This window comes from Megascapheus bottae, chromosome 12 (assembly GCF_031878675.1).
Source record: "Megascapheus bottae isolate mThoBot1 chromosome 12, mThoBot2.hap1, whole genome shotgun sequence".
In the NCBI taxonomy this organism is placed as follows: domain Eukaryota; kingdom Metazoa; phylum Chordata; class Mammalia; order Rodentia; family Geomyidae; genus Megascapheus; species Megascapheus bottae.
In genome coordinates this window covers 12,069,110-12,082,319 of record NC_143520.1, presented here as the reverse complement: position 1 = coordinate 12,082,319, position 13,210 = coordinate 12,069,110, and the positions used below count along the sequence as shown (strand labels likewise).

The following is a 13,210-nucleotide window of genomic DNA, read 5'->3' as shown; positions in this document are numbered from 1 at the left end:
ACTGTGACTTAGGATTCTATTTTCTCAGGTCTACTATATCTGTTACCATTTCTCCATGTGCTTTCTTGTTACTGAAATCTTATTACTCATATCCTCTCTCCATTTCTTAACTTTTTCCCTTTGTCTTCACAGAGGATTTACACATTATAAAATTCCCTGTGTTGTCATTTCATTGAGGCTTTAGAACAGAGAAAAATAAATATATCTATTCAGATAATCATCGTTAGCCACTCATGGTTTAACTGTATTACCCATTTTAAGTAAAATCTAAATTAAGACATTTTTTTTTACCATGGGGGCAAAGAGTAACCTATTCAGTGTATATCATCTTTTTTTGTGAGGTACACCCAAATTGTTCAATATTTATTGCGACTTTCCTAACTTGGATGTCACAGCTTTGAATAGTAGAATTTCTAACTTAGCTATATCATGCTCTTTTTTAAAAAATCACCTGTGATCCTGACACAACAGGAGAACCTCCTAATCTGAACAGCATCTTAAACTTGCTCCTTTTCACATCTTCCCTTTCAGTGCTTTACTTTTCCTATGTTTTCCCATTTGTGATTGAGATAAAATTAAAGAAGGACTGTAAATGTGTAGAATTCCTGGCCACTCAAAGAAGATACACAAGTGCACTGAAGAAAGGGAAGCTGGAATACACACTGGGTTTTCACACTCCTTGGGAGAGGGGAGAATGCTCCATTTGCAAATGCAGAAATAGTACATTATTCCATCATTCCTGTTGTCACTCAGAATAGTTTTTACTTGGAGCTTCATTTGACTCAATTTTCCACTGGCTTATAGGAATACTTGGTTTGACGTTTTTGTCTGTTAGACTTAGCTCCAAATTGATCTTGGTTATTTCCAAAACTTAACACACACACACACACACACACACACACACACACACACACACACGTGTCCATATGAGTACGCTGATGCACACAATAAAAGTTTACCAGCTTTAAAGATAATTTTTAAATGAGAGTTTCTGCATTTATTTTAGAAATGACTCTTCAAATTGTTTGTGGCTATCAGAGTGTTCTTAAGGATCTGAACTCTCAAAGAATTGGAAAGAAAAAGATGTTTTTAAAGAAACTGTGTTTAGTGGATCATTTTAATTTGGGGTGTGATTTTTGTGTGTGAGAGAAGTTGCCTGATTTCAGTTACCTTCCAAGTAGTTGCAAGATCTTTACCAACTAAAGGGAAGCTTTGTGACTGTCAAGGGTTAGAAACACGTGTGGCTGCTTAACATTTTGGAACAATCAAGGTTCCTCATGAGAACTGTTTCTTTAAAAATCCATGTCCTGTTTTCATGTTCATACCTTTATATCTAGAGTCCTGACATATAGTGCCTAGAGTTCAAGTCCCATGGCCAACAACAAAAAAAATCTGGAGAGAATAATTCTGTCTCTTCACTTTGCTGCTTTTATCTATTTATATCCTTAAGGGACATGCGACTTTACTAAAGACATCTCTAGAAGTTGACCAGCTGGCTTTCTTTGATTCTAGACAAGCCTTTGAGACCCAGATATTCTTACCAGTGGAAGTTCTATATTGATTTTAGATATCATCCCAGAGACATCTCCATGGACCAACTATGAGGCAGATGTGTGGGTATCTATATAACTTTACCAGCTCAAGCCACCAACCCACAGGCCTTCTCAGTTTGTATCCATTGACATCCTTTTCTGTTCTCAAGAGAAAAATGTTAGAGTGAGGACCAGCCAGTGTGGTGAGTGCTTTAGTGAGGTGCAGAGATTGCAGTAATGAAGAAGGCGTACTGTTGCCTTTCACACCATTGGATTCTTAGGAAATGCATACAGGAAGGAATACAAGGATACCTTGACTCCTAAAGTCTCTCTCTCTTTTTTTTTTTTTTGCCAGTCCTGGCTTGGGCTCAGGGCCTGAGCACTGTCCCTGGATTTTCTCAAGGTTAGGGCTCTACCAGTTGAGCCACAGCACCACTTCTGGCTTTTTGCTACATATATGGTACCGAGGAATCGAACTCGGGTCTTCGTGAATGCTAGGCAAGCACTCTACCACTAGGCCAAACTCCTGGCCCCTCTTCCCCCCCCTTTTTTAATTGTAATTAATAAAAGGGTTACATGATATTTGCCAGATAGAAGGTGCATTAATTCACATATATTGATACCCTTTCACATGTCTTGGTCCCCATTACCCTCCCCTCCATCCCCCCTCCCCGTCTTGGTTTTCCCCCCTTCCCTATCCAATTTCAAATAACCAAATACAAAAAAAATCCAATATATCAGGTAACAAAGTGAGATACTGTAACAACATGAGATAACCAAGGGACAGCAAAAGAGATGTGAGGTAACATAGTACATTAAGGACAACAATCATTCATTGTATGGCTTTTGTTTCAATATCCTGGAGGTCTTTTCAATTAGCTTCATACTATATGGCCTTATGTATTAAGGTTTTGCTCTATTGCAGATCTCTGCTAGTAGAACCCAAGGTTTCTACTGATTATGAAAAATGAGGGAAACCATTGAGCCTATGTTCCTTTGAGTCTGGCTTACTTCACTTAATATGATTTTTTCTAAGACTTTCCATTTCCTAACAAATGGGCAATGCCGTTTTTTCTGACAGCAGCATAGAATTCCATTGTGTACAAATACCACAACTTGTTGATCCACTCATCAACTGAGGGACATCTAGGTTGGTTCCATATTTTTGCTACGGTGAATAATGGTGCAATGAACATTGTTGTGGTAGTGGGTTTAGTATGTCCTTGTTCCTGGATGGTTGGGTAAATGCCAAGTAGTGGAATTGCTGGGTCATAGGGGAGTTCTATGTTTAGTCTTTTGAGGCACTGCCATACTGCTTTCCATAGTGGTTGAACAAGTTTGCACTCCCACCAACAGTGTAGTAGTGATCCCTCCTGGCCACATCCTCTCCAGCATCTGTTGTTATCCGTTTTCCTGATCCTGGCCATTCTAACTGGAGTGAGGTGGAATCTTAGATTTGTTTTGATTTGCATTTCTTTTATGACCAGAGATGTTGAGGCCATTTTTGTTTCTTCTTCAGAGAAGTCTCTCTTTAAGCTTTTGGCCCATTTTTTAATGGGATGGTTGTTACTTTGGTGATTAGTTTTGGAGTGATTCAATTTTTTGAGCTGTTGATATATTTTAGATATGAGGCCTTTGTCCGTTGTTTGGTTGGTGAAGATCTTCTCCCACTCTGTAGGCTTCCTAATTAGTTTACTAGTTATGTCCTTTGCCATACAAAAGCTCTTCAGTTTAATGCAGTCCCACTTATCCAGCCTTTCTCTTATTTGCTGTGATTCTTTTTTTTTTTAAGAATTATTTATTTATTTGTATTGTAATTAATAGAAGGGTTACAGTTATATTTGCCAGATAGGAGGTGCATTACTTCACATATTGATACCCTTTCTCATGTCTTGGTCCCCATTTCTCTCCCCCACCTCTTCCCTCATCTTATTTCCCCACCTTCCCTTTCCTATTTCAAATAAACAAATAAACATATATACAATATACCAGATTACAAGGTAAGATACTGTAACAATATGAGAATAACCAAGGGACAACAAAAGAGATGAGGAATAACATAGTACACTAAGAACAACAATCACACATTATATAGCTCTTGTTTCCATATCCTGGAGGTCTTTTCATTTAGCCTCATCCCATATGGCCTTACGTATCTAGGTTTTGAGCTACTGCAATCCTCTGCTAGGAGAGTCCAAAGTTTGTACTAATGATAACAAATGAGGGAAACTATTGAGCCTATGCTCCTTTGGATCTGGTTTACTTCACTTACTGTGATTTTTTCCCAAGTCTTTATATTTCCTTACAAATGGGGTGATGTCATTCTTCCTGACAGCAGCATAGAATTCCATTGTGTATAAATACCACATCTTGCTGATCCAATCATCTACTGAGGGACATCTGGATTGGTTCCATATCTTTGCTATGGTAAATAGTGCTGCACTGAACATAGTTGCGCTAGTGGATTTAGTATGTCCTTGTTTCTGGACGATTGGGTAAATGCCAAGTAGTAGAATTGCTGGGTCATAGGGGAGCTCTATGTTTAGTCTTTTGAGGAACTGCCATACTGCTTCCCATAGTGGTTGAATGAGTTTACATTCTCACCAATAGTATAGTAGCTATCCTTCCTGACCACATCCCCGCCAGCATCTGTTGTTATTAGATGTCTTGCTCATGGTCATTCTAACTGGAGTGAGATGGAATCTCAGAGTTGTTTTGATTTGCATTTCTTTTATGGCCAGAGATGTTGAGCACTTATTCATGTGTCTATAGGCTATTCTTCTTTCTTCTTCAGAGAAGACTCTCTTTAAGTCTTTGGCCCATCTTTTAATGGGATGGTTGTTTCTTTGAAAATTAGTTTTTGAGTGATTCATTTTTTTTAGCTGTAGATATATTTTAGATAGGAGGCCTTTGTCTGTTATATGGTTAGTGAAGCTCTTCTCCCACTCTGTGGGCTTTCTATTTAGCTTGCTAGCTATGTCCCTAAATTCTTTTCTTATGACTACTTCCTGCCAGAATTTTCAGAACAGGAGTCTTTTGTCTCTCAGTGGAGATTTTGTTTAGCCTTCTCTGTGCCTAACTCTCGTGTCTTTGCCCAGCTCATCTGAGTCTTTAAACTGCTGTGAGCATATTGTTTATAACTCTCACATATACATAGAATGACTTTAATGCTCTCATAAGTACAAATTCATAGTTGCTCCTCACTGGCTAGAGAAACAAGTAAAATTTTTCATAATGGGACCCAATTGAATCTCCTCATCCCCCCCCCCCCCCCATTTTCCTTCATACCTAGACTCCATCAGCCATCCGGCATGGCTCTGTTTCTTTCTTTTTGGCGGGATGCTTTCTTCTTTTGGTCTTTTCTGCCCATTGGTCTCTGGCTTAGACACCATCCCTATGAAACCTGACTCTAGCAAGCTGGTGCCTCCTCTATCCTCTGTTCCTATGACTGTGCATTGATCTCTACACATTAGAATAAAGTATATACTCCCATCTTTACCCTAGCAGGCCCGACTGCCTGCTAACTGTGAACTTTTGAGGAAACTAAGAATACCTTATTCACTTCTGTATCCCTAGCACTTACCTGGTATGTTGTCTGATCTGTAGTGTGTCTTTATTTCCTCAAGGAGGAACTCTCTGTGCCTCAGGAATTCATTTGGCTGTGAATCTCAAAGAAGCATTTTAGCAGCTTAAACAAGGTTTTCTCACTTGGATGATTGCCATTTGACAATCAATCAGATAATTCTAGGTTTGTGGGGTGTTTTCTTGGGCCTTTTAAGATTCTTAGTGGCTTTTTGTCTGGCTTCTACTTGTTAGATATCAGGGACTGCCTCTCCCTACTACTAGTAGTTGTAACAACCAAAAATGTCTGCAGGTAGCTGAGGATGGATCTCAGTAGTAGAGTGCTTGCCTAGAATGTGTGGGCTTCATCACAAGCTGCAGGGCAAAACAAGTCTCCAGACATTGTCAAAAACCTCAGGGAACAAGGCAGGAGGCAGAATTGGAGAATCACTTCAATTAGAACCACTGGCAAATGCTTGTTTGTTCTCCTATAAGAAAAGTTAGAGTTTCAGGGTACTAGTAGTTTACATCTGTAATTCTAGATACTCAGGAGGCTGAGATCAGAGAATAAAGATCTGAAGGCAGCTAGGGCAGAAAAATCTTATCTCCAGTTAAATAGCACAAGGCCAGAGTGGAGGTGTGACTCAAATGCATAGAGTGCCAGCCTTGAGTGAAAAAGCTAAGCAAGAATATGAGGTCCTGAGTTCAAGACCTAGTATTGATACAGAAACACCAAGTTCAAAGCTAACCTATTTCTCGCATGGTTCAATCACTCAGTGCTATCATCAGCAACCTGAATACCTCTGCTCTCCTTAAGTCTATCTTGTTTTGTACAATCTTTAGTCTAGGTTTTTGTGGTCAGGAGCTAGTTTCCTTCCTGTCATCGTATTTGAATTTAAAGCAGGGAGAATGATCGGGATGTTTCTAATCATAGCCAGCCTCTGTGACCATTGGTTCTACTTTTATTAGAAAAGAAAACACATTCTCGGAAGCCATTTTAAAATGATCCACTTCATTGCTTCCACACCATGCCTGGCTGCAGGAAAAGGCTTACAACATAAACAAGACAGGCTGGGTATGTTGTCAAAGAAACTCTGCTGTCCAGTAACCAAGGTGAAGTGACCATGGAAATGAGAGGCAGCCATTCATGCTTCTAAAAAAAATCTGAATAAGAAAATAAATGAATGGAATGGGCTGAATGAGCAAATGCTTCCAAATTCTCAGAGCCCTCATTCCAGCTTCCTTGTTACCTGGCACCTTCCTCAGCCTTGCCTTACAGCCTAAAGACTGCATATGCATATGGTCCTAAGTGAGAGCAGGTGAATTCCTGGGAGACTTCGCATTCCTTCACCATGACAATGGCATACTAACCTCTAGTACATTCTTTTTCCTCCTGCACAAAGAACAGTCATCAGCTGGCAGAAAACATTTCACCTTGGTATACCTGACAGCATTCCAATGGTGCCTGGGACACCATTAAAAAAGCAGCCTCAAAGGAAAGGCCAGACACCTGGAGAAAGGCTGAACATAATGAAAGAAAGCTTCTGCTTTCCTCCCTAGAAAATCCACAGTGACTGAAGAGTCAGCAAACCCAAATTATCCAGCACATCCTTGGGGATTCTTTATACAGAGGGGAGAATTGGTATACTCAGATGTGAGTATACCATTCATTGGGCATACCGCTGGAGCCCTAGCTTTACTGGGGGAGCCTGAACAGCTGCAGCAGGCTGAAGAGAGACTCCCGCCCCCACGCTCTGGGATTGTTATTGGTGTAGGAAGTGTAAAGAGCCACGGCTCATAGAGGACAAGGGCAGCTTTGAAAACACAGCAATGCCATGTGACAGTCTGCACTTACCTGTGAGAGGCAGCAATTTCATGATGGTGTTCCCATCCGATGGATGAGGTGTGTAACAACTGATCTCCTAAAGCTTGGCCCAGCCCTTCTGCCCTAGTTGAGCTGGTGGTTTGCTCTCTCCACCTGCATGTGTGCTGTTGCCTTTGGTTGGGGGTATTTAAGGAAGTGAGAATTTGGAGAAGTTTTTCTCCATTACATTACATTAACATTATTATACATTCACATTGTTATAACCTTGAATAGTGCAATGAACAAACAAACCAAAGCCTTTTAAATAGGCTCTTTATGGCATCATTGCAAGACTCTGGAGGTGACCTGGGCCAACTTTCTCCTGGACAGATGAGGAATCTGAGGAAGTTAAGTGGCTTTCTCACAGTCCTGCACCTAGGAGGTGGCAGTGCCAATCTCCCTCAGTTCCTATGGACTGGGACCACCTGTACAAGTGGTTAGGGGACAGACTGGGCTCAAATCAAACTTCCTAACTTGCCTAAGGGTGAGGACAATCCTAAATCCTGCCTTTCTTGTGGAACCCCCACTGCTGACAACTGCCCTTCACATATTGAATGATCGGGAAAAGCAATCTCTATCATTGATAACTCTAAAAGTTTCCCTAGGAAAGTGTTGTGGTGATTGGAAAATGGGCACTAAAGAAGATGTTAGTCACACTGTTCTCCAAAGAAATTTAATGGAGTCACCAAGCTGAACAATCAAGCCTGTCTTTTCTGAGTTCTTCAATGTTCTGTACTTAGGGGCGGCTTCAAAAACCAATCCAAAGCTGGGTGCCAGTCTCTCATGCCTGTAATTCTAGCTACTCAGGAGGCTGAGCTCTAAGGATTGCGGTTCAAAGCCAGCCCAGATAGGAAAGTCCATGAGATTCCTATCTCCAATTAACCACCAGAAAACCAGAAGTGGCACTGTGGCTCAGTGTGGTAGAGCACTAGCCTTGAGCTGAAGAGTTCAGTGAAGTGCCCAGGCCCAAAGTTCAAGCCCCACAACCATTACCACCAGCATCACCACCAACAAAATCCAGTTACAGAGGAGAATCTGCTGATAAGCAGAACCAAGGGGAGCAACTGCCTGGAATCAGCTTAGAAAATCACAAGAGAAACAGGAGGAAGTCTAGATAAGGGAATCGGACAGCATGAACTCAGCTGACAGGACTCATCCAGGAGAGTAGGCCTACCTGCTAGGCTTACTCTTTGGACATCAGTGGCTTGATTAAAATTTCCTATCCTGGCTAGGAGTTCACTGGGGCTATTGTTGAGTAATGATAATAATGAAGCAGCCAAAGGAAAAATGAATAGAGATAATAATGAGCCAAAAGAAGAGAATGGAAGAGGAGAGGAGGAAGGCACCTGTAAGAAGTTCTTTGGCCCAGCAAATGCTAGTTCATGCCCTTGTGTATGTCTTATTCTCTAGACTCTGCCAGCCAAACATCTGGCTCCCCTTTCAAGGCAGTTCTCCCCAGAAGCTTAGAAGTGACCCTGAATTCCTCTTTACACAGTTCTCCTGGAAACTGGAAATCACTGTCCAGTCCATTCTCTGATCTGAAGTTCACCCTTGAGTCAGTTTTGTGCTTTATAGTAATTATCTGTCCATTCCTGAGAGCCATAGTTTAGAGGTGATTAAAGAGATTACTAGCTGCTTTTCCTCAGTTATTTGGAAGGAGGAAGAGAGAAATGGATTATTGTCAAAAGAATGGAAAAAGGGGATGGAAAAATGAGTGGATATTCACTGAGTACCTGTTTATAGCAAACTTTATGCTACCATCTCAGCACCAGAAATAGACCCCCAAATGGATGCTATTTTCCCAGTTTTACTAGTTAGGAAACAAACTTATACTGAGTTTATGATACAGTTTATGATGAAAAATGAAAATCTAATTTCAAAACCTAACCTCAAAATAAAGGAGATACAATTAGAAAAATAAAGTTCACTAATTTTTTCCTTATAAAATGGAATCATCACCTTCAAGTTTAGCTTTTTACTACAAAATTAATACACAAATAAGGTTAGCCTCGGTTTTTAATTCTCAGTCATTGTGATTTTTCTCCTCTTCAAACATATCTCATTTAAACTCATTAAGTCAGCAGTGGCAATTGTTAAGTACCTATTGCGTTTACAATGCTATAGTAATAGCTCATCAGAAGAAATTGATAATGTAAGGACTTGCACAACACACCAGCAACTTTTTATTCTGAGCCCAAATTTAGGAGTTTTTGTGCAAATAACAGATAGAGCAACTTTTTCTTTTTTCTTTCTTTCTTTTTTTCTCTTTTTGTAGCACATGGTGGCCAGCTGTTGTCCTTCTTTACTTGAGGCTAAACACGAAGGGAAAAAATTAAAATAAAGGGGCTTATGGTAACTACAAGATCTTAATAAACTAAGTCTGCAATTTTAGACACACAAAGGGAAATGAGCAATTGGGGGTAATTATCAAATTATCTAAGTCAAAATAGCTCTACTACTTTCATTATCTACATAAAAGAAAATTATTTATATGGATTGAATTATTCAGACAATTGTCCTGTATTTCAAGTCACTGAGTAGACAATCTGGGTGGTCATTGACGTAGATTGAGAATTCCTTAATGAATATTTAAAATAGGAAAAAGATTAAGGCTCTTTGCCACAGTGATGGTAGAGGATATTTCAACTAAGCTGCAACTAATACTGATCAAACTGGTCCATCTAGGGTTCGTTGCAAGGGTTTGGGCCTGCTGTAGGATTAGACCATAATAATTTTTACCTAACATTTGAAATTAATTTTTAATTACAAAAATAACATGAGCATATTTCCTAGAAAACTTTTAAGTATTGTATATAAGGCTGAATCTTTTCTTCTCGAAATCTCTATCTCTGTTTTCCATTGTTAATGTCTAAAGTAGCTACTGTTACGCTTTTGGTAGTTCACATTTTCAGAAAGCACACATACACACATGTGCATGCACATGCATGCATATACACACATGTAGAGAGCTCTAAAGAAGATGAGGGGAACCTCATGCATTTTTTATACAGATTTCTAACTCATTTTTCTATTTAACAATAGATGTTAGCTATAAATTGATGTTTTCTCATAGTTCATACATCCCTTTCAATTCCCACGCTGAAATCTGTGCGATTCATCCAGCCATTCCTCTCCTGGTAGATGCTAAAAGCATTCACAATTGTTTGTTAGCGAAGCTCAAAAACGGATCCTGAAGAGTGAACAGGTGTGAGGATTCTGGGCAGCTCATGTACCTTTCTCGCTAGCCAGACTCCTAAAGAGCTGGTTGTAATGCAGATTCCTGCATCCTGCCCCAGAGTTTCCATTCAATAGGAGTGGGTGGGTGTACAGAGAAAGACAGAAAGAGGAAAACAAGATGGGCTGGGAGTTTGGCCTAGTGGTTAAAGTTCTTGCCTAGCATGCACGAAGACCCGGGTTCGATTCCTTGGTACCACATACATAGAAAAAAGCCAGAAGTGGTGCTGAGGCTGAAGTGGTAGAGCTCTAGCCTTGAGAAAGCCCAAGGACAGTGCTCAGGCCCTGAGCTCAAGCCCAGGACTGGCAAAAAAAAAAAAAAAAAGAGGAGAAAGAGAATTGCATTTTTGACAAGTTTTCAGATGCTGCTGCTGGTGATATCCAGGAGACCATGTTGACAAACGTATTGTAGATGGTGAAATGGGGATGCTGGCACCATCTTGGCCACGTGGTGGATAGGGAACTGAGCTTAAGTGGCACTGTCTTGTCGTTATGGTGGAGGAAAGCGAAGTCCTGCCTCCCAGGCCATGGGCATGCCTGAGTTCCTAGAGGCGGGGGAGGGACTTGGACAACAGGTTAGTGGACCTGGGGGTCCTGTGCCTTGAACTTGGGAGACTCTTGAATTTCCTGTGACTCTGCCCCTGATCCTGACACTGTTTGGGCTCAGGCTAAGTCAGGCACCATCCCACCATGCTTTGTGTCTCCTGTATTTCCGGGCTCCTGGCTCTCCTCCACTCACCATGGTGTTCCACTGCATAGAAATACGCCTATCACTGGGTGCTTGTGGCTGAAGCCAGCCTATCTGGACAGAAAAGGCCATGAAATCTTTTTTTTTTTTTTGGTGGGTTGTGGGACTTGAACTCTGGGCTTGGATGATGTTCCTGAGCTCTTCAGCTCAAGGCTACTTCCCTACCCCTTGAGCCAGTGCCACTTCGGTTTTTTGGTAATTAATTGGAGATAAGAGTTTTATAGACTTTTTAGTGCCCAGGCTGGCTTTGAACCACTATCCTCAGATCTCAGCTTCCTGAGTAGCTAGGATTACAGGTGTGACCCACGGCACTGAGCTGAAACTTTTATCTCCAAATAAGCTACTCAGAAAAAGACAGATGTGGTGCTGTGGCTCAAGTGTTAGAAAACTAGCTTTGAACAAATAAGCTCAGGGACAGTATCCAGGCCCAGAGTTCAACCTCTGGACTGGAAGAGAAAAAAAAGGATTAGGCCTACTTCTTGGTTATGGCATAGAATTCAGCACAGCGAGAATCATGGTGTCACACTGGCTACAAATTGCTTCAGATGCTACTTTTAAAGCAGAGTCAAAATATGTACAATGGGATTTTAAATTATCTTTATATTAATACTACCTTTTAAAATTATGATGTTCACTATCAGGGCTGTCAAAATGTCAGCTTTCAAAAAGGATTGTATGTTTTGATTTTTGCATGAAAAAGACACTGAGTATGTATTGAATATGAATGAACAGCACAACATTCAAAGGAAAATACCCGTTGCAAAAAACATGAAAGCAGATCAGTACAAATTGTGTCTTATTACCTAACATGCTGTTTGTGGGGTTCAAGAAATTTTTACTGTTAAAAATAGATGGGCTAGTGTGTCCTGAGCATTTTTACTATATTAATTCAAATGGACTAGAAATATTGCCTTTATTTTTACTCTTTTATTTTGTAGATATTATTACTTGGCATTCAGAGCACATCAAACACCTCCTGCCAACAAAGAGAGCTGTGTCGCTATCTTGGAAAAGTCCAGATTAAATCATTGGGTACTGGGAAAAACAAAGGTAGTTTTTTTCTTTATTATCACTTGTGGTGCTGTCCTGTGTGTGTTATCTCTTGTCACTGACATCACTAGTAAAACAGACTTTGTGGGCCAGGCTCTGGTTGAGACTGAGATCTGTGGATCCTGGTTCCAAGCAGGAAAGTCCTTAAGACTATTATTTCCAATTAATCACCAGAAAACTGGAAGGGGCATGGTGGCTTAAAGTGGTAAAGTGCTAGCCTCAAGTTTAAAAGGTTTGTGATTGTTATTTCTTTTCTCTTTTTTCCCCCACATATGGTTCATCTCATGTGGTTACTGTATCTGACTTTGTTACCTAGTGTATTGTATATACAAGTTTATTTGCTTATTTGATTAGGGAAGGGAAGGGGGGAAACAAGATGATTGGGAGGGGGTGGGGGAAGAGAAGGGGACAAAAATATGACAAAGGGTATCAAGGTTCGAGAAGTAATGCACCCATTACCTGATGAATGTAACTGTAATCCCTCTATACATTATCCCAACAATAAAATAAAATATAAAAGGTCAGGGACAGCACCCACCCAAACCCTGAATTCAAGCCACACAACCAACCAAAACAAAACCAAACAAACAAAAATGAGAAATAAAACAGACTTTGTAAGTGGTGGAGCTCAGAAGGCAAGACCCAAATGTAAATATAATTTGCTAGTCTTGAGTCAGGAACCAAGTATCTTATATTATGGGCCAGAGGAGGCGATTTGACTGCTGTTTGTAATTTGAAAGTCATTTAATATTTCTAGAATAGGATTTATTTGTTTGGTTTTTGGTGGTCCAGAAGTTTAAACTCAGGGCTTCATACTTGTTAGGAAGGCTCTCTGCCTCTTGAATCACATAGCTTTTTGCTGCTTGATTTGAGGTAAGAATTTCATGGATTTGTCTGTACCTGGTAGCACTGATGCTTAAACTCTTGACCTTGAACTTGCTAGGCAGGCACTCTTCCACTTGAGCCTTTTTACTTTTATGTTTCAGGCTAAGTCTTCCACTTTTGCCCATGTTGGGCTTTGATCGCAATCCTCCAGATCTCTGCCTCCTATATAACTGGAATTACAAGCATGAACATATCCAGCTTTAGAATGAGACTTTTTAAGCTCACTTCAAATGTCCCCTTTTAACTACTTCATATTCCAGCACACATGTAAATATACAAATCAAATTAATGCCAGTGATGCTCTTTCTTTAGAGTTTTGCTCTGTTTCCCCCCTCA

The 13,210-nt window shown here is 40.3% G+C and overlaps 1 protein-coding gene across 1 annotated transcript in view; it reads left to right on the top strand.

The window, feature by feature from the left end:
* Myo3b (myosin IIIB) overlaps positions 1–13,210 on the top strand; it is a 222,622-nt gene that overhangs the window by 58,232 nt on the left and 151,180 nt on the right. The window contains exon 16 of the mRNA XM_090343066.1: positions 11,878–11,989. Coding sequence (XP_090199192.1) covers positions 11,878–11,989 — 112 coding nt within the window. The remainder of the gene's footprint in view (positions 1–11,877; positions 11,990–13,210) is intronic.